Source organism: Ammospiza caudacuta, chromosome 5 (genome assembly GCF_027887145.1).
Source record: "Ammospiza caudacuta isolate bAmmCau1 chromosome 5, bAmmCau1.pri, whole genome shotgun sequence".
NCBI classification, from domain to species: Eukaryota; Metazoa; Chordata; class Aves; order Passeriformes; family Passerellidae; genus Ammospiza; species Ammospiza caudacuta.
The window spans coordinates 936,888-963,583 of record NC_080597.1 but is presented as its reverse complement, the minus strand read 5'-3'; the positions used below and the strand labels follow the sequence as shown (position 1 = coordinate 963,583).

General features: G+C 44.1%; 1 protein-coding gene across 1 annotated transcript in view; it reads left to right on the top strand.

Annotated features, from left to right (window-relative positions):
* The window catches only part of SOX5 (SRY-box transcription factor 5), a 314,234-nt gene that overhangs the window by 232,922 nt on the left and 54,616 nt on the right, over positions 1 to 26,696 (top strand). Inside the window, exon 8 of the mRNA XM_058804990.1 lies at positions 6,980 to 7,065. Within this exon, the coding sequence (XP_058660973.1) occupies positions 6,980 to 7,065 (86 nt within the window). The remainder of the gene's footprint in view (positions 1 to 6,979; positions 7,066 to 26,696) is intronic.

Sequence of the window (26,696 nt, the reverse complement as noted above, 5' to 3'; positions counted from 1 at the left end):
CTAATTTCTGATTTAGCTGTGTCAGCTGACATGCAGGTCATGACAACCCCCAAATCACATGGCAAAAATATTGACATTGAAGGCAAAAACAGAAGGTGTGTGCTGTGAAGACCACATACTGTAGATCCTTTATGAAGATAGATGGTGGTCATCTTCCAGGGCTGCTGTTCATGCCTTGGACAGGGATGAGCATTTGACCCAAGCCTCATATTCCCCCAGGATGGGGAAGAGCAGTGTGGACAGACGCCGTAATGTGGATGGAGCACTGTAGATAGACATTGTGATGTGGATGGAGCATTGTGGACAGACACTGTAATGTGGATGGAGCACTGTAGATAGACATTGTGATGTGGATGGAGCATTGTGGACAGACACTGTAATGTGGATGGAGCAGTGTGGATAGACACTGTGAGGTGGATGGAGCACTGTGAATAGACACTGTAATGTGGATGGAGCAGTGTGGATAGACACTGTGATGTGGATGGAGCAGTGTGGACAGACACTGTAATGTGGATGGAGCAGTGTGGACAGACACTGTAATGTGGATGGAGCACTGTAGATAGACATTGTGATGTGGATGGAGCACTGTGGACAGACACTGTGAGGTGGATGGAGCAGTGTGGACAGACACTGTAATGTGGATGGAGCAGTGTGGACAGACACTGTAATGTGGGTGGAGCACTGTAGATAGACACTGTGATGTGGATGGAGCAGTGTGGACAGACACTGTGAGGTGGATGGAGCACTGTGGATAGACACAGACACTGTGATGTGGATGGAGCAGTGTGGATTGGCACTGTAATGTGGATGGAGCACTGTGGACAGACACTGTGATGTGGATGTGTGGACAGACACTGTGATGTGGATGGAGCAGTGTGGACAGACACTGTGAGGTGGATGGAGCACTGTGGACAGACATTGTGATGTGGATGTGTGGACAGACACTGTGATGTGGATGGAGCAGTGTGGACAGACACTGTGATGTGGATGGAGCAGTGTGGACAGACACTGTGAGGTGGATGGAGCAGTGTGGACAGACACTGTGATGTGGATGGAGCAGTGTGGACAGACACTGTGAGGTGGATGGAGCAGTGTGGACAGACACTGTGATGTGGATGGAGCAGTGTGGACAGACACTGTGAGGTGGATGGAGCACTGTGGACAGACACTGTGAGGTGGATGGAGCAGTGTGGACAGACACTGTGATGTGGATATGTGGACAGACACTGTGATGTGGATGGAGCACTGTGGACAGACATTGTGATGTGGATGTGTGGACAGACACTGTAATGTGGATGGAGCACTGTGGACAGACACTGTGAGGTGGATGGAGCACTGTGGACAGACACTGTGAGGTGGATGTGTGGACAGACACTGTGAGGTGGATGGAGCACTGTGGACAGACACTGTGAGGTGGATGGAGCACTGTGGACAGACACTGTGATGTGGATGGAGCACTGTGGACAGACACTGTGAGGTGGATGGAGCACTGTGGACAGACACTGTGAGGTGGATGTGTGGACAGACACTGTGAGGTGGATGTGTGGACAGACACTGTGAGGTGGATGGAGCACTGTGGACAGACACTGTGAGGTGGATGGAGCACTGTGGACAGACATTGTGATGTGGATGTGTGGACAGACACTGTAATGTGGATGGAGCAGTGTGGACAGACACTGTGAGGTGGATGGAGCACTGTGGACAGACATTGTGATGTGGATGTGTGGACAGACACTGTGAGGTGGATGGAGCACTGTGGACAGACACTGTGATGTGGATGGAGCACTGTGGACAGACATTGTGATGTGGATGTGTGGACAGACACTGTAATGTGGATGGAGCAGTGTGGATTGGCACTGCAAGGAGGAGCAGGTTTAGTGACAGCTCTGCCTCCCAGCATCCATGGGGATGTGATGGCTCTGTGGGGTTGCAGACGTGGTGGAAGGAGGCAGGGATGCAGAATAGAGCACAACTGAAGGCTGTTTCTAAGTGGAAGAATTGCACAGCTCCCCATCTCTGTGTGGCTTCTCCTCACAATTCCAGTGACAACAAAGCTCAGGCAGAACAGTGGGGACCTGTAAACCAGGCTGGGAGTTCCAGCTCAGTTCCCAGGCCATGAACAATGTCTGGTGCTTCACCATTATCCATAGCTGGGCAACGGAATAAAGCCCTGGATTTTTTAATTCATGAGCATGCACAAACCTTTGTGGAAATACTTTGGCTTTCCTTGGAAGCTGCAGTTTTTGAATAAGTGTAATTTATTCAATACGTATAGAAAAACATTAAAAAATGTGTATTTTGCAGTCATGGATGGTTCTGGTTGGCAGGGGTGTCTGAAGGCTTGCAGTGCACCCTCCTGCTTCAGGCAGGGTCCTCAAGGAGATGGGCTCAGACCACTCAGGTCTTTACTCAGCTTTACAAGCACCAGGGACAGAGTGCAGCTGTTTGCACAGCTCTCCACATCTGGCTGTCCTTGTGGGGCAGGTCTGAACCAGCTGGCATTTCCTTTTGGAAGCCACTGGTGGTGTCTTCTTCATACTCTTTTTCTTATTAATTTAAATCCATAAGTCAGGGAGCACTGCTCATGTCTTCCCATTCCTTTTTCTGCATGTCCACCATCTCACCAAGAGGATGAGAGGAAAATGAGGCTGATAATAAATGAGTGGGGAGAGGAAATGCAGTGCCTTACCTGTCAGCTGGCCATCAGCTGTGATTATTCATTATAAATGCACTTAAGTGATAAATAGAGTGTAAAATTATTGTGGCTTTTTCTAGAATTTGTCAAAAATGGGGTGAAGAGAACATAGCATTCCTTTTCAGTCAACAGAATGTACTGTAAGAAAATAGTTATTTTGGTATTTTTCATGGAATTTAGTTTAGCATGCAGGTCTTGGAAAATATAATTTAGGAGTTAGGTTTTGTTTTGTACCCTTCATATTCTTTACACTGTTTTCTTTTCTCTTCTTCCATGGTCTCCAACTTTTTTTCATTTGCTGTCCCTGAAAGATAGGTAGGAGAAAAGCAAGAGTTTTTAAAAAATCACAGGCAATAAATGCCCTACTTCTCCTCTTCTGGTATCCTTCTTTTAAGAGAAGAAAATTTCAGGGGGAAAAAAAAATCAGTGTTCTATTGTTTCATATAATCAGGTTCAACTTTAAAATCCTGTCAAAACATTATAATTTAACATTAGCATGTAACTTGATTTATATAGCAAGTAAGACAATTGTGCCTGCTCTGAAGAGCTTGCAGCCTGTCAGGAGACAAGACAGGACACTAGGGGGGATTACAGCATGAAGGAGAATAAATGAGATGAGTGACAGAAAAAGGAATACAAAAAACATCTTCAGGGTTTTGGTGAATGGTGCAACAGACATCATGTTAACTCTTATGCTTTATTTTCACTTTAAAAAAAACTCCTAATGTTTTTTAACTTTAAAAACTCCTTTGATAAAATTTTGCAAAACATATAAATGGTTTTAGAGGCATTGTTGTATTTCCACAAGTGCAGAATGATTTCATACCTGTGAGCTGGTGGCCAGTCAGCTGAAAATGCAGTTCCTAAATACAGGAATTATTATTTTGTGATTTTGTGTGCTGGAACAGGATGTCCCCTTGGCTCTGAACCTCAGCCTAACTCCTGCAGAAAAGGGTTTTCAGTGAGGATCACAGGAGAGTTCATGGAAAGAGTGGTTTGGGAGTGAATGTGCTTCATGGAAAATCCTCTTGTAAGCAAGATCTCGGAGGATTATTTTGGGCAAGGATGAAGGTGTGATTTGGAATTGAAAGAAGTTGCAGTGCATAAATTATCAGGAAGGAGGTTCTGGGTATGTTTGTGGAAGATGGACCAGAAGAAGGATAGAGAGAGAAATAAAGTATTGGCACGGAACTGAGGACTCAGCCTCGTGCTCTGCCACTGCCCAAGTGGGCACCAGTAAGATTCCTCTATATTCTGATATTCCCCATGAATTATCCCCCCTCAGCTGCCCCAGGCTGGCATTTCCCCTTCCCTTCTGCAGCTGCTGCATCTCCAGTGCACAAATCTGGGTTCTCCTTATGCAGCCAGCCCTGAAGAGTTCTGCTCTTCAAAGTGATGTCACCAGCTAGCTGGGAAATAATTGTGTATTAGGCAGTAATGCACCAGCTAATGAAATGATTTTTACCTTATTGTCACCATAAAAATCACAGCCTTTGATCTGCTCCGTGTTTTACCATATGGCCTACTAAAGGAAAACAACAATAAAACTTCTCTCTGCTGCTTTGTTTGTGCAAAAAGTCCACACATAACAAGAGAGGTAGTTTGGAACATGAAGTGAATGTACAAAATGTTTCTTTTGGTGGCTGAAAGATGCTCCTGCCTGCATACATTTGATTAATAATGAATTTTGGAAATGGGAATGTAATATGGTTGTTTGAGGTTTTATTGGTGTTTTCAGAGTTACAGACTTGTGAGTGGCTTGGGAAATGCCCATTTCTGAGAACTGCCTGTCTTGTCTCACATTCCTGAAATGCTCCTAGAGCTTGGGAAAAAAATGCAGCTACTTCTTACGTCTAAAAATAAGATGTAATGTAATAGTTAAGACATGCATTTCCCAAATTTCAGAGTTAGCTAAAACTGTTTAGTCAATAAATTCACTCTGATATGGGAATAAAATTAAGGATGCAATGGAAGATGCAGCATGTTCTAGAGCAACAGCAGAAAACGTGTATTTATCAGACAAGAGCTGAGCTCTTTGCTGGTATTCTGGGGGCTGGCAGGTGCTCCTGCCCTGTGTCAGTGTCTGAGTGCTTCATGGATGGAGCTCCAGAACCTTCCCTGGGTCTGGAGCTCTCTGTGGGTTTCAGTCCTGGCTCCACCACTGGGCTGTTGGTGGGAATAGTGGGATTTGGGAATTGGCATGATGGACTGAGGCTGTGTGTGGAGAGGAACGTGGGAGAGTGCATGCAAGTTTGATCTTTTAATATCTGTGTTTTAATACAAATCATTCAGAACTAGAAATTTAATGGGCTGTAAGAATCAGCATCCTACTGAGACAATTTCCCTCATTCCTTCTTTTTGTCAGTTGAAAAACTAAAAAATTTATTTTCTTTCATGGCGGTTTTTGATCAGAATGTCTTCTTTAGGAGGGAGTTTTGGAATGCTGCTGAGCTCATTCTGGGTGCTGTGGGAGCAGCAGAACACCTTTGTCCCTCATTCTCTGGCCACTGTTTCCTTTTCTCTGTGCCTTCACGTGTCTGGGGCCACTGCTCAGGCCACAAGGTAGCTCTGCCAAAAATGCCAGCTCAGAAAGGTTTTTGATTCAGTCCTCAGGAAATCTGCTGCCCACTGACAAATAAATAAATGGAATTGTTGTGGCAGAGACCCTTGGGAATGGGGATGCCTGTGGACATTTTGGATTGCATTGCTTGGCTGGCCAGCCCTGAGTGGCTTCAGTTAACAAAGCATTACTTAAGGTGTTCTTAAATATAAACAGGCACATTTATTTAAGTTGAATATCTGATAAGATGCTTTGCCAGCCCAGTTGCTGCTGGTCCTCCATTACTGGAAGTGGTGGTGTTTGATTCTTAACAGGAGGAGATCAAAATCCTTGAGTGACAAAGTCTAACTGAAGAAGGTTGCATTATAAAAAGGGAAAATAAACATTAGCCACTTACCTGAATGTGTGTACAACCAACACAGCTTATTTCTAACATTAAAAAAAATTACATAGATTTATTTCCCTTTGTTTCCTGTAACTAAGGCTTGATAACATTTGAAACTTTAGTTCAATAATAATTATTAATGATTTCACAGAACACCCTGCATTACGTCCTTAATTGTCTTTTTGTATTTTTTTTGCCCAGTTCTTTCAAAAAAGCACAATAAAGGGGAAAACTTTTAATATGTCTTTTTAATGACATGTACAGCAACATTTAGGTAGATTTTCCTGATAGAGTGTTCTGCTTTTTCCGTAGTCTTCCGTAGTGTATTTTTTGTGCTACAGAAATCAGAACATAGGGACATACAGAAATGCTCTAGTGAGCCTTATTTGGGTGGAAAGCATTAAAACACTTTATAACTTGAAGAACCAATATAATGTGTGTAACATTTCTTATTATTTTTGCTAGTTTTCTTCATAGTTTTGTGGATGGGGCAGTATGAAGTTTATTTTAACATATCAGAAGTGTTAGAGTTGACCAGAAGTGAGCTCTCCATATCATTAAAATGAGCTGGTCTCCATCTCAATTTTTTTGCCATTTCAGGTAATTTTCCTTTATAAATGCCTGCAATTTTTCTTAAAGCCTTTACTGGCTCCCTTTATCTCATTAGGCACAATGCAGTTCTTACTAAAAGTTGAAGTAGTTTTCCTTCAGAAGCAAAATGGAATCTCAAGCCATGAAGTGGAGTTGGTGCAGGGATTTCAAAGGCTGGTATCTGGTTTCCTTAGCTTCACATGCTTTTTCCTGTTGCAGGATCAAACCCTGCCACTGAAGTGAGATTTTTTTTCTTCCCCTGAAAGAAAACAGTGTTCAATTGAGTGCCATTTCTGCTCTGCGTGAGGCTCAGTTTGCTAACAGTGAGCGGAGTTTAGTTAACTTCATATTTTGGACAACCTTGTAAATTTGTTCCCTTCTAATGCTGTGATCTTATCAAGGTTGTACTGTTTTCCTTTTCTTCTCCTCCACCCCCATCTTCTTTCTTTCCTTTTTTTGAAGTGCAGCCTTCTGATCAATGTGCACTTTTTTTTTTTTTTCCATTTCCCTAAATACATCATGAAAAAGGATGAGGTTTCCGCCTTAATTGCTTGTGCCTTTTATTCACATTCCTCTCCCAGCCAGAATTGTGAAAAGAGTGTTAGTAAAAGGCTGCACAATAGAGCTTTTCATTAGGCCTCAACAAGGCGCACAAAGGAAGGCTTTTGGAAGGAGTGAATGCAGGACTTTAATTTGCAGGTGGAGAGCGGATAAAAGGTGCTGACGCCTCTATTATTCTCTTACTTAGGTGACCCCTACCCCGTTCAGCTGATCCCAACTACCATGGCAGCTGCTGCCGCAGCAACGCCGGGCTTAGGCCCTCTCCAACTGCAGGTAAGTCCCGGCTCAATGCAGGGGAGGCAGAGGTTAAGTAAATATGAAAAGCAGTTTTCCTTTCCTGTACAACGCAGCGCAATTAGCAGGGGTCTGCGGGCTGTTCTCCGCGCACGGAATTTGCATCTTGAGCGGAGGAGTCATCAAGTGATAACACGTTGTCCTCTCACCTTGCTGCAAGTTTTTGTTGCTTTTTTGTGTCCCTGTTGTCAAGTTAACTACTTTTAGGTTTGTATCCTCATAGCAGGACATTCGCTTTTCTTGCTGGCGTGGTTTAACCCCAGACAACAGCTCAGTGCTACACAGCCATTCTCTGGTTTCCCAAAAGTGGGAATTGGGAAATACAAGGTAAAACCTGGGGACTGAGATAAGAACAGTTCCATAATTGGTATCTAGTAAAATGCAATGCTAGTAATAGCAATTATTTCAATGGAAAAGAGAGAAGAATGAAACCCAGGAAAACAGTTGCTCTCCACCTGCTGACCAGTGCCCAGCCTGTCCCCAGGCAGTGGTTGACCCCAGTTCATTAACTGAACATGACATTCTCTGCTGTGGAATATTCCTTTGGTCAGCTGTCCCAGCCTTGCTGCCTCCCAGTGCTCTTGTGCAGCTTCTCACAACCTGAGAAATCCTTGGTTTAGGGTAAGGACTACTCAGCAGCCGCCCAAACATGAATGTGTTCCCAAACATTATTCTCATCCTAAATCCAAAGCACAGCACTGTACCAGCTAGAGAAGAAAGGCTGTGCTGTCCCAGCTGAAACCAGGACACCTTTGCATTAGCTCCTTCTCCTGCAGGCTGTAAAACACCAAAATGCTGGAATGGATTGTTGGGCAGAAGAGCTCTGTCCTGACAAGCACTTTTAAACGGCTTAGAAGTCGTTAACATGATTATGTCCTTTCAGGCCATAAGCTCTTCAGAGCAATAACTGCCCCCCCCTACTGTGTTTTATGGTGCCCAGAGCATTTTAGGCACTACTGTAGTGCAGATAATTAGTGATTATTCTAATTTACCATGGACAATGAGAGAACAGGTGGAAAGATACTGAAGGGTTGGAGTTGTTTTCAGCTACAATAGAGAGGTGACCTGGTAGCCAGATGTATCTGATTGAGATATTCAGTATTCTGAATTTTGGAGGCATTAGGCTGTCCATGGGTCTTAATGCTGGCAAGTCTGGATATTCCTGATCAGCCACAGGAATTAAACAAGTGTGGTGTCCATTGCCACAGTGGGAGTTTGGCTGCCTGTTGTGTGTGCTGGGCTGGCAGGAGGAAGCCAAGTAATACTTGGGATTGAGAGGAAGTCAAGATCCAAATGGTCTGAGATTCTGCAGAGTCTGGATCGCCACTCTGTCCTAGAACAGAAAGTCCCCACTCTGTGCCCTGCAGTGCATGTCCCTCACTGCAGTGTGGAGCAGCAGAGCTCTGCACGTGCAGGGCCAGGCTCAGCCCCTCAGCCTGGGCTCTGTGCAGGGCATCCTCCAGCCCAGCCGGGCCCACATCCCTGTGTGTGCAGCACACATCACATACTCCACTTGTTTGGCCAGCCTGCTGGAGCGTGGGACACTGCTCTGGGGAAGATTTTTATTTTTTTGCTTTATTTTATTTTATTTTACCGCAGCCAGCGGAAGTGAGCTGAGTTTCGCAGAAATAGCTGCCAGTGTGTAAGCTGACACATTCCATGCACCACGGAGGTTAATACATTCGTTCCTATTGTGCCTTTGTATGAAAAGCAACATTGTCTGTGTGGTAGTTTCTGATTCTCTGAGTTACAAATGCCGTGGGCGGCTCAGGAATCATGGGAGCCACAGAAGTCATCCCTCTGAAATGAGTTTTGAGGCGTTGCAGTATTGATAAAGTGCTTTTAATAGCCAAACACACATGAGCAGACATATGGAAGCAAGAGGGAGGGAAAAAGGAAAAGCAAACATGGAGCCAGCTAGCAGTGCAGGAACAACACTGATTCCAATTCTTATCTTTTCAGTCATTCAGTCCTACAATAATGCCTCAGTGCTCCAGTGAGATGGTAGGATGGTTTACTTTCATTTCAGGAGCAGCTCTGGGCTGTAACTGTGCATGCTGTGGGCTGAAGTATCCTGGTTAAAAGGGCTCTATCACAATACCAGTTCTCTTGTTAAAAGGTGGACTGTGTGCAAAAGTGATGCAGTCATGAGGATCTTAGGATGAGTTTAGGTTATGGAAAAGTTGAGAACCTCAAAGGCCTCTTGTTCCTGTGCAGAGGACATTACAATGAAAATATTGACCAAATTCACCTATGTTGTTTTGCTACATGTCTGGAGTTAGAGGGAGAGTTTGGCAGCCAGTCAGTGGGAGAGGCTCAGATTCCTGACTTAGCAGACTCTCTTAAATGTTTCAGATCTGATCTCTAGGGGCATGTATATGCTAGAAATAAACTGAAGCTGATTTTTCTTCACATCTTACCAGTGATTTTTTGCTATCACTGCAGTCTATCTGCTAGAAATTGGACATGCCTCTTAACTTGTGGTGCCATTTGAAAGAGTCAGGCTAGATTTACTTCTGGAAAGGTTTTATCATTGAGGATTCAAAACAGATGCCCACCTATGCTGACATGAATGGAGCTCAGCTTAGCTGCTAGACTAGAAAGACTGCCTTCCAAACTCTGTTCAAATCCAGTTTAGCTCAGTGGTGACTTTGTTGATTCATAGAGAAAGATTCATGTTTGGATGGTTTTGGTCCAAACCCACCTTTAAATGGCTTTGCAGTCTCTTTCAAGGAGGAACTCTCCTTACTTCAGACATTCCCCTGCTTATCTTATAATGCTGGTGTTCCCTGCACAGCCTGTGTCATCTGGCCATCAGGCAGTAAAAGGTCAGGAAAGTGGCATGTTCCCTCTTTCCTTCTCTCTCTGTCCTCCCTATCACTCATCTTTCAGGCTCTGTGTACTTGAGGCAGGGGAGATCAAAGGACCTGACACAATGCTCAGCTTGTTGCTCCCAGCAAAATCCCATACACAACGTTATCTCAGTGAGGACAAAGCCAAGGAATGTCTCTTGTTTGTTTATGGAACAATAAACACGTCTTTGTTATTTCACTAGAGAATTTTAAGTCGGGTCATGGCTTCAGTGGTGTGCTGTGAGATCAACAGGAAGTGCTTTTTTTATCCCTGCTTGTCAAAATCGAGTTTTTGTTTTTGCAAATGAAACACACGCTGTATTTATAGAAGAAGAGCTAGCACCTGGTTGTTCCTGTGGCAGAGGAGCTCTCTGTCAGTGAAGATGCAGTCCCTCATTCTGAGGTCCCAGTGGCTCACAGTGATGGATTTGGAATCCAAGGCTTCCATTCCTCTCCCCACCTCTGAGTCCCCTCTGGGATGTACAGATTAATGATTGTACAGAACACCCTTCATTGCCTCCTTAATTGTCTTTTGGATTTTTTTGCCCAGTTCATTCAAAAAAGCACAATAACCACAATATTTGCCATGTGGGATTGCCTTGATTCCCAGGATCCACAGAGAGAGGGCAGGGCCTCAGTGAGGATGGAAGGTGACCCTTGCATTGTCAGAGGCTGTAAAGGAAGCAGAGGGATGGGGCTGGAAAAGCTGGAACTGCCTTGGTGCAAGCTTGAACCTGTCCTCTGATAAAGCTTTGTCTGTCAGCCCTCTGCATTCACTCATTCCCATTTTCAATGACAAAAAGGCCATTTTGGGGGGAAAAAAGTGGTTTTAGCTTTCCTCTGTTACTGAGAAGTCATTCCTGAGCATCACTGTGGCAAAATCCCTCTGGGTAAGCACACAGGTTTCTTACATCAACTTTCCCCCTCACAACCATCCTCTGGTCTTGTTCTTCAGGAGTGGTGCAGGATGGCAGCTATGGTTCAAATGAGAGAAAACTGAACCTAAATTGTGACTGTGTTTTACTGAGCAAGGCTAATGACTCAGCAGCATTTTTTTTAGTTTTGCACAAACTAAACTGCAGGGTTTGTTGTGGTGCCAGTCATCGTGGGCATAGCTAATGAAACATCTGAAATAGATGTTACCATAAGTCTGAGCAAATTCTTTATAAGGTTGCATCTGAAAGTTTCTTTTCTGATAAAAAGTTTTTTGTGAGTAGTTTCTGAGCATTAGGGAAGAGGGGAACTAATCACACAGCGTGAAAGCTGAGAGGAATCTGCACCATTGGGAGTGGGAATGGTTCAGATTTCCCAGATTGCTTGTTTGATAACCAGATAGTGACAACAACTGATTAATTGGCAGTGACACAAATGCTCTATGTACCCATAACTCCATTGAGAGATAATGCTGGATGAATAATGACAGCTGCCTGTGCAGTCTTACTGTATGGACATTTTGTGTCCTGTCAAAACACCAGAGCAGTCTGATGTCATACAGACTTCCTGCAAACATCTGCTCTTGGGAAAAAAACACCCCAAAAAGTTGGGAGTGCCAGCACTCAAACTTTCTTCCCTCTTCATCTCAGTGTGAGGCAGGGCTTCAGAATTGTTTGTGCTTGTGCTCAGCGTCGTGTCCAAATCTGTCAGGAGAAGCTGCCATCAGTGTGTGAGTGTGACACCCGTCCTTGGGAGAGTCCTGGATTCTGTATTTGTGTAAAGATGAGGAGCACATTTAGACCTTGAGCAGCCTGGCCAAGTTTTTTAGTCTCTATTTCCTATATTAAGTACTTGGGTCAATTAATTTTTTCTTACTACTGACCTGTTCTCTTAGTTGTGTGGTAAGATGCATACCAGGGACTGGATTTAAATGGAATTTTAGAAACTGGAGCACAGTTTTGGGAATATTTGGGCCCCAAGCAGGCACTGATGTTAGCGATCAGATTTTGGCAAAAGTCTGTTTGGAGTTTGAGGGCTGTGCAGGATTGTTCACCGCGCTGTTGTGTAGGTGTCAGCTCAGTACAATTTCCCTTTGGAAAGCCTTGCTGGTACGTATCCCAAGGATCCACAGTCACTGGGAAGCACAGAGCACTCTGACAAGTGTGCAGCTGCTGAAAAGGAGGCAGAGTGCTCCAGTGGTCACACAAGTGTTCCATAAAACATCTGTTACTCTGGAACAAAAGTAAAATTAAAGCCTTCTCAGTCAGAAACCTGTTTTTTTCTTACATATCAGCTTCCTTTTGGCTTCTTCACCATTGCAGGGATGAGCTACAGATCTCCACTCACCAGTTCAGGCTTTTTCTCTGGAGTGTCTCCTTGAGTTTCATTTGAAATGTTGCTGAGGACAGAACTTCCCCTTGCTCTTAAAGAGATATTGCCATATTGCTGTGCATTAATTGTCAAAACTGGGTTTTTTTCGCATATATCTTTCTGATTTCTTGCTATAATCCCTATTTATAACCAGATTAGGCAGTTGACCTTCCAGTGTTCCAGCACCTCAAATCTGTGAAAGAAGACTCTGAAGAAGCTGTACAGACACTGGAGTGGTGCATCTGAATATTGAAAACTTCATTCTCCCCTTGTTTTGGGGAGCCAGGTTGCCAAAGCTGCAGAGACATCTGAATTATTTCTGGTGAGGGGAAGTCTAGCACCCCATTATTGTCCCCAGTGAATGCAGCCAAGAGAGGGCAATGCTTCATCCATTATGCCTTCACTCTGCACTGGGGACTCTTTGGGATATTGCTGTAACCAGTTCTTTGCTTACAGGGAACTAAACTGGATTTTGGCAGTGCAGGGTTATTTCTTCTGTTTGCTAGGCAGTGTCTTCCTTTAAATACCATCTAAGCTAATATTTGAAAATATTTATTTCTATTCGACAGCAAGAGTATCCTGTCCCTGTTTGGTTTTTACTTTACCTGTCCTCATTAATTGGACTCTGACTTCATTTGTAGGGATTGAATCATTAGTGCACAGTTTAATTACAACATTATAATACTCATGCAATCCACTTAAGTATTTTAAAAAATAGAATTAGTTTTTCACTGTGAGCACACACATCTGGGGAAAAAAACAAGCAAGTGCAGGAGAAGTGAGATTTTTCATTAGCATAGCCAGGAGATGCAGCTGTCCATCTGCCATTAGCTCAGTGCATGGCTCTGCTCTTTGCTGTGGCCATCACAAACAACAATAATAAGAGTAGTAATAAAACAACAGTTTTTGTTGGATACCCTTTAAAATAGCTTTTTAAAATTGTTGCATTATGCAGGTTATTAGATGTATTATATATATTCTATTACATATAGAATACACATAACAATTATAATATCATCTATATAGATAATTATATATAATATGCATAATTATATCTATATTATATATTATATATTTATTATATATTATATATTATATACATAGAATAACATGTAGAATATAGTATATTCTGTATATTATTCCATATTCCTTGCTTCTGTCCACCACTTCTTTCTGGCTGTGTAAGTGAATTTTTGGCCCCTGGGTATTCGCCGCCTGTACTGCCCGTGGCAGCCAAGATGGGTATTTCAAAAGGGTCAGGGGAGACCAAGGTCCTTCAGCTAGCAAAGTGTGGGGCCCAGAACTCTGCATGTAAAAGAAGCTACAGCCATCTAGCCATGTGTTGTTGTGGGGTAAGTTGTCTTCTAAAAATTCTATCTTTCCAAGGTTTCTTGGTGATGATTTTAAGATATTTATTTAACTCTAAAAGTAAGGTGTGGGGTGAGAGGCTGTGGATTGACAAGAGCACCTCTGAAAAATCTCTACTTTTTCAAATGGAAAAAGTCCTTCTCAATTAACTCCAGAGCAAGCCTTGCAACTCCAGCCACTCCTCCCTTTCTGGATACCTGCTGGGCACCTGAGGTTGTGGTAGGTTGTGTAGAAGCCTGAGCCTCAGAGCACAGCTCAAATGAATCTTGTTCATGGTGGGTAAGTGTGCTTTGGAGCTGGCATTCAGATAGCCCATCTTGCCTTTGATAGAATCTTACACAATGGTATGGGTAAACCCAGTATATTCTATTAAAAGAGATTTGGATGAAAAGCCTGATCACATCATTTTATCAGAATCCAGTCAATGTAGGTAAGACTGTGACTACAGAAGACTGTATGGACGTGCTTTGTGTTTTATTGAGCACTGCGGGTGTCTGAGAACACACCACAGTGGGCATTTGCAGGCAGTAAATACACCTGGTAAAACAACACCAAGGCTACTCCGTGCCTTGTCACATTGGAGCTGCCTCCCCTCTCCAGGGGAAGGAATTAGCAGGAGCAGCACATTCATTTTATCCAGATTTACGGTCCTTGCTGCAGAACTTTCAGCCTCCATCCTTACCTGTGAAAAATGAAAAAGGCTGAGAAATGACCAGCCTGAGTGCCTTGCTGGCAGGGCTCTGTGGCATGGGTGGGTTGTGCTCCGGGCCGGGCTGAGCCCCCTGTCCCCCTCCCCGCAGCCCCGGGCCAGCAGGGCAGGCACACACGAGCACACATGTGATTAATACAGCACAGCTGCACCAGGGGCTCATTTGCATGTGCATTAATAGAGGCAAAAACAACAATTCAATTACACCCAGAGCCATTCTGCATACTAAGGACGTATGCAAATGGGCTGCAAGGAGTGCAGCCAGCCTTCCCCCTGCTCTCGTGAGCTCACATGGGCTCAGCACTGCTCAGCACAGAGCAAACCTGTGAGGGGATGCTCAGGCAGCTCCTGCTCCTCCTGCCCCACTCCTGGAAGGCATTTGGCCAGTGGAAATAACATCTTTTCTGGTTATTTTCTATTTACCAGCCTTCAGCTCCATGCTGCTGTCCCTTTACCTATGAGCCCCAGCACGAGGACAGCAAATCCTGTGGCTTGAGTTCCATATGCACGCATTTATAATGTTTTCTTTCACCTCATCACGTGTTGTTTCCATTTGGCTTGGTCCTTCTCTGCCACAAGATTTCTCCTCTCATGAATTAGCCCAAAATAACCATTTCTGTGCCTTTTTCTTGTAGTGACCGTGTATATCTGATTACAGTATAATTCAGTGATTTTCTGCTAGGGGACCATTGATCCTTTAGTGGATCCAAAAAGTGTCTCAGAGAAGTTGACCTGCTTTAGGTGGACTGTTCTATCACAATGCATTGGTCTTTGTCTGCTAAGAAAGCTGTGGAGTTCTCCACTGGCAAAGGTGAAAACCCCCAGGTGCTCAGTGCCCCATCCTGCAGCTGATAACTGGTACAGAACCTGATTCTGGTGACAGGAGCAGATGTTCTCTGAGCCTTGCAGGATTTAGTGGGCAGGAGTTTAGAGCAGATTTCAGAAGTGCTCTAATGTAATACAGAATTCTTGCAAGTCCAGCTTCCAGTTGGAAGTACTGCAGCACTGGAGCTTATGCTATAGGAACACTTAGGCTGTAAGTTAAGGTGTTTTAGCTGTAAGTTGTTCCCTAACTTGGTGTTTTAACTAACAACCATCTCTGTCCTCAGTGTGCTTTTCATACAGGCCATTCACACACTGCAAGGTGCTGCAGAATGTTAGGCCATGATCCATAGCCACTATCCCAATTTTTGGGGAGGTGAGACATTGAACAATGACCTGCGTGGACTAGTTGAACAGAGGTCTGTTTCATCTGGAGAAGAGATAACAAAAACCTTTGGAAACCTGACATTGGGATGCCCAGCTGCCCTGGGTGGCAGCCCCAGTGTCCCTGAGTTAGTGGCCATTTGTGTGAGACACCTCAGTCCGTGGTGTGAGCAGGGAAATAAAACGGGTCATGCAGGGAGGAGTGTGTGCCTGTCTGGCGAGTGTGCTTGGAGCTCAGGCCAGCCTTCACTGCTTCTCTCCTGCAGAAATGTTACACTTGCTCCTTCTTGGGGTTAGCCTGACAGACGGGAGCCGATCACTCCTTGATTATTTATAAGGCATTAATTTTAGATGAATATTGCTGAAGTAACTGACATCATAAGTAGTTTTAGCAGCCAGCAGAAGAGCCTGCTTGCAGATTGGAATATGACAGGCTTCACTTAGTCAGTGTCCTGCGACAAAGTCTGAGTGTTTGAGGGAAGAACCAGGAGTGGAGGCGGCTGTGTAAGCCAGGACTTGGTTTTATGTCTGTGCCACAGAACCCCAGCTCAGATCACTGGAACTGTGGTGTCAAAGCTGAGTTCAGCAAGACAAAAGCAGGGTCAGAACAGCAGCAGTGGCAGCCCCTGCCTGCCAGTGTCAGGAAAGACCTTCTGAGAGTTCTTACACTGCCCCAGAGTAACTTCTGTTGTTAAAGAGGCAAATAACAACCCTCATACACACCTTGAGGTGCTTCCCTTCCTGTACTGGCCACAGTGCAGGTCTGTGAGGTGTTTGTGTTTCCCATTGTTTCTTGGCTTACATTCATTGGGAATTAATGCTCCTGGGAAAGGTCTCTATGAAGAATCTGGTAACAGAACCAAAAAAACTTCCTTTTTTTCCCCCCCCTTACTTTGTGTCCTTTGCACATTCCAGACACTGGGTTTTGAAAGAGTTGGCTGGTGCTGCTGGTTTTCCTATTATGTTGTTTGCTCTTTTCAGAGGGATGTTGCTGAAAAGAAGATTATATAATCATGCAAATCAGATTGTATAATCCTGAGCAAACTGTCCAGAGGGGGGAGAGGAGGGGACTCACACTGCTTGGCTGACTGGGGGAGCTCTCTCTGGAATCACAGACTGGGCCCTTCTGGGGCTGTGGGAGCTGCAGCCAGCCTGGGAAGTGTTTGTGGATATTTCTGGAGTTCACTGTCTCCATGCTGAGCTCTGCCAGCAGTGTGTATTTACACAGGAAAAGTGCAAATCAGTGACGTGCTCACCCTGCAGTGCCTGTGGGACAGGGGGAACCTGACAAACCTGCACTAACAGATAGTGCCTACTGATACAGACCTGCTGCTGTGGGTCCCCAGTCAAATTGCTGCAGTTGTTCATCCTAAAGCACAGCTCAGGAAATGCTCTCTGGGACTGTTGCTGTCTGTTATGCCCACATCAGATGGCATGGTTTGCTGTCAGATTGGTGTAATATCTGAATGTGGAAGGATTTTGATTTATGCCTCATTTCTCACTGCAGTCCATCTCATGGCCATTTTTGTTGCCCAAAGTTCAGGTCACTTTCAGGAGCCAAGGCAGAAGTGAACAAACAGAGCAGTAAATGTGTGCACAAGGAGTGCATCCCTGGCCTGGGACACAAACTGCATATGGCAAGAACTGTGCAAGCCTTTCTTTTATTAAGTCTGATTGCTTGCCAGGCTTGACTGCTAGCAGCCAGGGTATTAAATCACCTTTTTATGAATGGGGGCTGATATTAGGCACAGTTTGTAACTATGAAATACCTAATTACTGCAGATCAAAGTGTTGGACAAGAAACCACTGAGGTCAGGAGCCTTGCTCTGTTTTCCTTTCCAAAGCCATCAGTGGAACTTTTCTCAACAGAAGTTACCAGGTATCTGGAGATGCAGCTTCCACAGTGTCAAACTGAATTATTCTGCTGTGCCAGGATAGCCCAAGCTTGTGCCTGAAGTTAAGTCTAAGTGCAAGTTTTTCCCCAATACGTAGGCTCAGTTTCCCCAAATTCCTTTTCTACTTTTAGAGGTTCTCTAGTGAGTTTTATGTCCCCTGGGCGCCCTGCAGGAGCTCCCTGGGGATTCAGGCATTCCAGGTTTGTTTTCACTAAAAGGCACAGCAAGTGTGGAGAGAAATGACTACTGAAAACTGAGGAAGTGTTCCATTTTTTTAGAAAAGCTGATGTGTCACTTTCCTCATTGACTATGAGCTGAATAGACATCCCACCCTTAAAATACTTTCTCCCCCCTTTTCCTTTTTATTGCCTGGAATCTTAAGAGCTTTATCATTTGCAGTCATAAAATGAAAATATACACCAAACCCTCAAAGGGCAAGTATGAAATTAAATTATATTTGGGCAGCTGTAACCTTTTAAAACGATCAGATTCCAGTTAATGTATTTCTTCCTGTTCTGAATGCTGCCATGGTGTTTGATGGTGGGAAGCAGTCCAAAGGGCATTGGGAGATAATAAATTCACTGGAAATTTCACCCTGAGGCGAGCCTCCATCCGCCAAGGCTTCCATTTAGCAGGACTGACCTAAAAATCTTGTCACATCCAAAGGTCACCTAGGTTGGGCTTGGTGTGTCCCATCCATCTCTGGTGGTGCAGAGAGTGACAGCAGAGCTCAGTCACAGCATCAGGGTGTGCAGGACAGGCAGGGCAGAGGGAAGGAAGGAAGGGAGGACGGTTCTGATGGCAATTTTGGGCCAGTTTTGGGGTTCCCGGGCCAGTTTTGGGAGCAGAACCCATCTTGGGGGTTCCCTGCTCCCTCAGGGCAAGGGGGGACAGCTGACCATGGGCTCTGGGGCAGGGCAGCCCCCAGGTGTGAAAATGCCATGGGATCCTGCTGGAGCACCCTAAACTGGCCCTGAGCATCTCATGTGTGCTGCCAGCCTGGTCAGGCAAAACAGCTCACAGCTCATGCAGTGCCTTACTTCAGGGGGGGCAGAATCTGAACAGGTGGCACTGATGACACTGGGAGGTGCCATCTGTAAGAGCAGTGGCTCTAAGGGAACAATTTGACACTAATTATAAATATAATTTTATCATTATAATTATATAAAAATAAATGTATATTGTACTATAATAGTTATCATAATATAATATTATAATTGTAATATATAATATTAAAATATATATTATACTATAATATATATTATATTTTGTAGTTAGTTATATATATTAAATATATAATATACAATATAATATATAGTATATAGTATATAATACATAATACATAAAACATAAGCATAATATAATAACATACAATATAATTATATTATAGTATTATAAGTATTATAAGTATTGTAATATAATAATTATTATATATAGTAAATCTGTATTACAGTATTTTTATAATTATAATATAAATTTATAATTATTTATTATTATGTATTATTTATAATTATATATTATTTATTGTTATTATAATTACTCCAGTTAATTTGGTAAGATATTTCCAGTAATAATAATTTGGTAAGATACTTCCAATAATAGTAATTTGGTAAGGTATTTCCAATCTCACGAGGAAAATCTGTGCTGTGCATCCTCTAGGATGTTGCTTATCCTAAGCTCATTAGAATCAGTATAATCCCCTCACACAATAAATGAAGGCAAAGGGCCCTTCAGGATGACTGTTGTCTTTCAGTCAGAGCTCCTCCTTCTGCAGGTGAAAGCTCCCTGTGCTTGCAGAATGTGAAATATTGAGCTCAGGGCCCGGAGTTGCAGAGCAGAAGCGTGTTTGAAGAGATCTGACTCACCATAATTGGTCTGCCTTAATTGGGGATGAGCCCTGCAGCATCTGTCCCTCGTGTGCTGGGGGTGTGAATGTCCTTCTCCCAGTTCCCTGAGGAGGATCACACAGACAGACAGACAAACCGACCGACGGACTGCCAGTCACTGCTGGGCTGAGGAGCCAAGGGCTGCCTGTCCCACAGCCCGGCTGGCTGGCAGCAGGAACTGTTCAGGGTCCTTCTGCAGAGTGGAACACCCCACTGCTGAAAGAAACTGCTGTGTGTGCTGCAAGCACCAGGCTGATTCTCTGGGACACATTAAGGTGAAGATAAAAATGAGAAGTGAGTTATTAAATAAAATCTCTGTAACCTTGGCCATGCAATGAAAACCCTCCAGGGAAATACACAGGTTCCCAAATTCACAGGATATTCACCAAGTTAAGTTTGTAACTCCTCCTGGAAATGTGCTGACGTCTCTCCATGAATTTCAGTAAATCAGATCCTTCTGAGGAGGATTGTAAGTTGTGTGTTCCCATGCTTGTTATTTTCAGAAGTGTTTCACACATTCTTACAAACATACTATATTTGAGGCAAACACAGTAAAGAAGGGCAGGATTGGCCAGCTGTCAGTGTTTGTCTTCATTTTCCTTGGGTTCACACTCCACTTTATGTTAACATATATGTTCTCCACACAAAGCCAAAGGAATTTGCAGGCAGCTCTGGGGGAGTTGTGTGCCCTTCCCCACATGTTGTGTCCTGAAAATGCAGCTCTGTGCCTTACCCATTGGAGGCTTTGGGGGAGACAGAGCCTCTCTCCATCTGACTTGTACAACAAGAAAAAAGGAAATGTGTGTTTTTCATGACATGCAGAGAGGACACATACAGTTCACTTTGAATTCAGCTGCTGGCACAAAATTTTTAACAATTACATAGATGTGCTGAGCACAGATTAGATACTTATTTCCTTTTTTTATTCAGGATAGTGGGACGAGAATAACCTTTAGCCATGGATGCCTAACATGTATAAATCATCTGGCATAACGTTGCGAGTTCCATTCCAGTTTTTATACAGCGAGATGAGGGTGATGAGCTCAGACTGTTCCCACTTTATGTCCCTTTTCTGCTGTGCCCCAGGTTCCTTCTTCATTGTCCTAGGTAATTGCAGTTAGTAACTAGTAATGATGGACCATAAGGTCAGAATATTTCTGTGGTGTCTGGAGCAGCAGGACCAGCTGCCTGTGCAGTTCTGGAGCAGCTGGAATTTGGGAAAGCCACGGAGAAGGGGTCAGTGTGGACTCCCAGCTCCCTGTGTCAGTGGAGGTGTGGATATCTGAGGACATTGCTTCCCTGTGCTTTCATAGCCATGTTCCTTCCATTGCATGCCAGGTGACTCTGGGCAGTGGTCAGCGATGCTGATGTTAATGTTAACAGAAATATGGATGGGGAGGGTAAGCATTGCATTTCATGGCTGTGATACTGGCAAGTGCTTTCTGCTGCTGCAGCCCTGGTTTTCCTGTGGTGAATGTGATCACTGAGCAGAGGCCTGTGCTGTGCCACGGTGTGAGCTGGAGAAGCTGAGATGTCCTGCGGTTGCTGATTTTGGCACAAACAGGGACTGTCCCTGCGTAATGGAGGGCTGCAGTGTTCTGCCTCATTCCTGCCTCCCACGCTGGGGCCCTGGGCAGTGCTGCTGTTTGTCACAGAAAGTTCCATGGCAGGAATGCTCCAGATGTCAGCCGAGGCAGGCACTGACCTTCCCTCTTCTTGTGCTGGATTCTTGTCCCTGGTCTTTATAGAGGAAAGGACTGTGGGGAGGGCATTGCTGCTCTGTGCAGGGAGGCAGGAGATTCCCTGCTTGCCATTCCAGTGTGGGATGGAGATAAAGTTACCAGTGGCTGGTTGAGGAAACCATGAGTGCTGCTCACCCTGAGGAGCACCAAGAGGGCCACTCAAACTGTAGAATGGAGATAAAGTTACCGGTGGATTGCTGAGGAAGCAATGCCACCCTGAGCAGCTCCAAGAGAGTCACTCAAACAGGCTGCACATCACCTGAGCAGGCAGATGTTAGAACATCTGCCATGGGCTGCTGTGAGCATGGGCTGGGGGAGTCAGGGTTGGGGCAGAGCAGCCATCAGGGGTGTTTTCTGACCCAGTCACTGGAAATATCCATGTTCTGAGGAGTCTCCGAGCTCAGGAAATGAGAGTGAGACCATTCCATCTCTGTTAGACTGGTGGGCAGAATGCTGGGGGTAGCAAAGGAGCAGAAGCTTGAGTTCCTCTCTAATACTCCATAATAATAATAGGAATAAGTCTAGGTATTGTCTGTGCTTTGCCAAAGTCACTCTTAGCCTTGGAATGTGTATTTCACCTGAAAAAAAAATAAAATATCAAGTTCCAGACTGAATTAAACACAGGACTGTTAAAATAGCTTCTATTTGAGCAGTGCCCCTAATTCACACCCACTCAGACACCTCCTCACTCATTAGCTCCATCCTCAGACCCAAGAAACTCAAGTGAAATGAGAAATTTGGGAATGAGGTAATGAACAAAGATTTCTGGAGGATGTTATTGCTTCATGATAGCATTTATTTCTTGTTGGTGTGACTGCAGTAAAAGCTTCTTAGTGTTTCCATTGCAAACTCTTTGGTGCTCCCACCCCTTCTGCTTTGTAGGCAGCTACTCAGCCAGAAGCAATTTAAAATGTGCTTTTACATCAATTTTGACTCATGTTTTTGGATTGAAAAGAGTTTCGTGTTTTGATGCTTCATTATAAAACATGAAAATTGCTGGGGTTTTTTCCTCCTAATCCAAATTTCCAGATGAACATTTTAAAGATATGGATTAGCTCTTTTTATAACCTAGCTGTATGATTAACAATTGAAAAATGTCTCCTAAGATGATTTCAGTACTTTACATGGTTTTGTACAAGCAGATCCATCTTTCTGTTACAAATTTCCGTACTGGAAATTGGTGTGGAGGGCACTTTTCAAAAAGCACTGTTTTCATTCAGGAGTCTATTTCCTTTTTCTTTTCTTTTTTTTCCAGTTTACTCAGTGCCTCAAAAAAAAGTTGTGGAAAACAGATTTAATAAATAATCAGGGGTGGATCTAATGGTTTATAGAGCTTGTTGGTAGTTAATCAGTGGAAATGTAGTTACTGTGGAATTCTTTGGGAGGTAAATGGCAGTGTGTGGCCTTGTGAGGGACATCAGGACATCCTTTTTGCCTCAATAACCAGAATTCAGAGGGGGGAATTTTTGCATTCACTCTTGTCTAGTCCAGAGAGCAAATGCTGAAGAGGCAAAGCAGAGTATGGGCCCTTTCTTTAGGGTGATCTGTGGACACAGAATGGCCCTGTGGCAGGGAGGGATGGTGAGGAGACTCCATGGACATCAGAAGTCTAATTAATCACTTTATTATACAATATTATTCTATATATATATTAAATATATATATTATATATATATTATAGGCAATATATATACTATATATTATACTATATTAGTCTATATATGTACTATATATATACTATAGACAATATATATGTGTACTACATATTAGACTATATTATTCTATACGTATATTCTATATCACATTACATCTAAACTGAATCTGCCAAGCCCTCAACACACTGCCCAGAATCTCATGACTGTCAGCCCACAGTCCCAATACACACACACCTGGCCCTGACAGGCCAAGGAACCAAAACCCCATCACTTTGTGTAAATAATCTCCATATTGCATTCTGCTTTTGCACAAACATAGGCACAGCAAATGATAAGAATTGTGTTTTCTTTCTCTGATGTTCAGAGAATGTGAAACCGATAAGTATTCTTGGGAAGAATTGTGCCTTGCTTTTCTCTGGGAGGAGAAATGTGGTGACATAACCCAGATGGGACAGTGGCAGAAGTGGCAGTGCAGAAATGTGGAGAAGGCTGGATTTTCCCTGGCTGGACTGATGGTAGGGACAGAACCTGCCCTTGCAGTGGGAGCAGGAGGCTCCAGCCATTCCTGGCTGTTGTAGCACCAGAGCAGCCCTGCAGAGTTCCAGAGCTCATCTCATGGCTCCTCTTGTGCTTGCACAGCGTGAGAGGGACGTGAAAATTAAAGATAAAATTCCCTTTGACTTTCAATCACGGTGTTGTGCCTACAGCTCCTTAAGGCTCCAGTAGGGGCTGTGCCAAAGAGGAGCGTTGGGGTGGGATCCAGCTTTCTGTGCATGGGTGGCAGCCTGGCCTTGCAGTGTGACTGCACCTTGCTGGCTGCAGTTCCTGGTGCTGGCAGTCAGGAACTGAGCCCTCAGGGACCTCACATGTTTGCAGAGACCACTCTGAGGGAACAAATTCTCCACGAAGTAAAGACTGAACTTCCGTACGTGTCCTAATGGAGTATGGAAAGCGTCACTTTTCCCATTACATCAGTGTGAGCATGGAAATAGTGAGCTGAACCAAAAAACATCTTCTTATGTTATTTCCTGAGAGGTTTGCCAAAGCTTCACAGAGGTTCCAGGCTCTCTGGAGTTTTATGGGCTCCATTGGAGGGGGAGTTGTACAGAGCACACCCATTTTATCATTAAAATCAAACAACAAATCAAACAGCTATTGGTTCTGTTACTTCATGCTGTTAAAGAGGGACTTTCCTATAGCTAAGCAAACTCCATAATAATTACATTGAGAGCTTTCTGCTCTCTCAGCAGTTCTGTGTTCAGATAATGGCACTCCCATACTCTAACATCCCCTGGGTGTAGCCCATGCCCCCCCAAGCTCAAGCACCCCAATTAACCAACGCACATTTGTGTTTTAAGCATCCAGGTTACCAGCTTCCAGCAGTGGGGTTCATTTGAAATTAGGCACTCCATGAGTTCCAGGCTGATGGGATTCCCTGTTGAGAGCATCAGAATTCTGACCAAAGCCAAACTCGGCTGCTTTTTGTTTTGGAACACAGATTTGCCCTGACACAGTGAGGCTCAAAATATTCTGGTTCAAAACTGGGAATAATCCCGGTTCCAATCTCTTTGCCAGTGATTGGAATTGCAGTTTCCCACAGGTCCAACAGGTTTGATGGACTTTTTCTGCAAGGCTTGTCTTTACCAGTGCCCAGAACAAAAGAACTGTGCTCAGAAGAGGGGATTCTGTGTGGGTAAGGCCAGAGGAAAGGTGGGTGTGAGCTGGAGCTTTCCCTAGTCCTTGTACAATATTCTTTCTATGGAAGGGGATCCCAGTGTGCTGCTGGGGAGGACAGCTGCTGCCCTGAACTGACATCTGACCTCACAGGATCAGGTGGGACTTGTTGGCCTTCTTGGGGACTGGGGAAAGGAGATTTTAAAGCAATGAACATGGAAAAATATTCCATGAGAGGTAAATTTAGTTGAATGTATTTGAAAATTTTCTGTGCCACAGACGCTCGTAACTGGAAAGGTTACACTGGAGGAGTGACATTCTTCTCCCACAGTGTTATAACCTTGTTCTACTTTGTCCGTCTCCAGAAGTAAAATTAAAGGAAATAAAATAAAATAACTTACACGGCTGAATAAAGATGCTGTGTCACATTCTGTTAGTATTTTTTGCTAAGGAAAGTGGGAAACAGAAAAGAATCTCTTCTGAACTGTTTTAGAAATCAGTTTGGTTTGGTTTAGCTCTCAGAGCAAGTCCATTTTCTTCTGCAGCTCGGACGGTCTGTCCATCCCGGCCTGCGCCTTTCAGTGTTCTTCTCCTGCCTGTGGTTGCTCCTTTCTGGGCCCTTCCCAGGGGGAATTGGCACGGTGGAGCAGCTCAGACGCAGCGCTGAGCTCCCTTCAGGGCACAAACGTCACACTCCTCCTCTCTGGAGGAGAGCAGCCCGTTTGTGATGGGCTGGGCACGAGTCACTCCCTGCCTCCTGCGCTTTGGCCGCACAGCACAGCTCAGGTCAAAGGGCAAATTAAATTTCTGAGTGAGCTGAGTAGATGTCGCTGAACTCCTGGATGTGTCAGATAAGTGAGGAACAACGTTAATTTGTCCCTCCAAGGACATTGGGTACAGCTGTAGGATACTTCAGGTTCAAAAATGCTCTTACTGTTGGAATGGAAACAGACAGGAAAGAAAATGTTCCTCATTTGACTGTTGGATATCACAGTTAATACATAAAGACACAGATATAGGGGGCAAAAGGTATCCAATGTGAGTTTTTACATCTTTTTATTTCCCCTCCCAACAAACTAATTTGGCATTGTTTCTTCTGGTAGGTGATTATCATATCTTTACTTCATTTACTTTCAATGTACGTCATCTTTACTATCATCTCATCTTACTTTAAAGAGGGACTTCAGTATCTTAGGGCTCGCTTCTTACCACAGCTTTTCAAGAAAAGGTTTCCAGAACAGGCTGAGTGCAGAACACCTTTGTCACTGCTTCACGCCTGAAGAAGAGGGACAAGTCACCAAGGAATCTCAGAATATCATCAATATATGAGAACCTGATGCCATATCAGCATTCAAGTCAGCAAATCCATGTTCTCAAAATCAGAAATGCAGTTGACCTTAATCTTTCCACTACAAGCTCTGCACTTAACTTCAGGAGACATGGAGTATTCAGATTTGGAATAATTAATTCAGTATCAGTCCTAAAGCAGGCACAGATTTTCCCCGACTTAATTCCCTGTTGAATACAACAACTTAAAATGCAAACAGAAAATCTATAAATAAAAACTGGAGAAAGAGTTGCTTAAGGAAATGTGTGTAAAATAGTGAAATGCCTTAATTATAGCTCGGCAATCTGAAATATATAGAACCTTATTTACAGTAATTCTGCTGGCAGTGCTTGCTTGTTAACCACTCTGGGCACTTAATGGGTAACAATGAATGATTTTGTACAGCACCAGGCAAGTCAAGCAATGCAATATGAAATAAGGGTTTTGTCAAACGGCCACTCGGAGAATTTTGGTCTCTCAAATGCAAAATTACACTTACTGGAGTCAGGTGCTCTGAGCTAGTTACAAAAATCTGGATATATGTATAAAACCCAAGCTCCTGGGAAGCATACCTGTGGTAAACAAACGGGCAGCAGTGAGGTTTTTCCTGTGCAGTGAAATGTCTGGGGCACTTGAGTGACTTGGAGCTGCTGGTTTGGGAGAGCTGTGCTGGAGCAGCAGTGTCCATGTGCAGCCCTCACTCAGACACTTCATATTGATTACAGAGCAGTGCTCTGCTCTGTGGGGTAGCTGCTGATAGAGGCAGTGCAGCTCACAGAACCCTCCTGGAGCTGCTCCTGCCTGTTGGCACTGCCCACATCACCTCTGGCCATTTTACTGCATCCTCCGTGAGCAACAGGCTGTCAAAAGGGTGGCCTTGCTCTAAAGACATTCTTTGGCCATTCTTTCTCACATCAGAAGGTCCATTGGCATAAAAAATAATTAATAATAGTGGCAGCAAGACTACATTACATTCTGGCGCTGCACAGCAA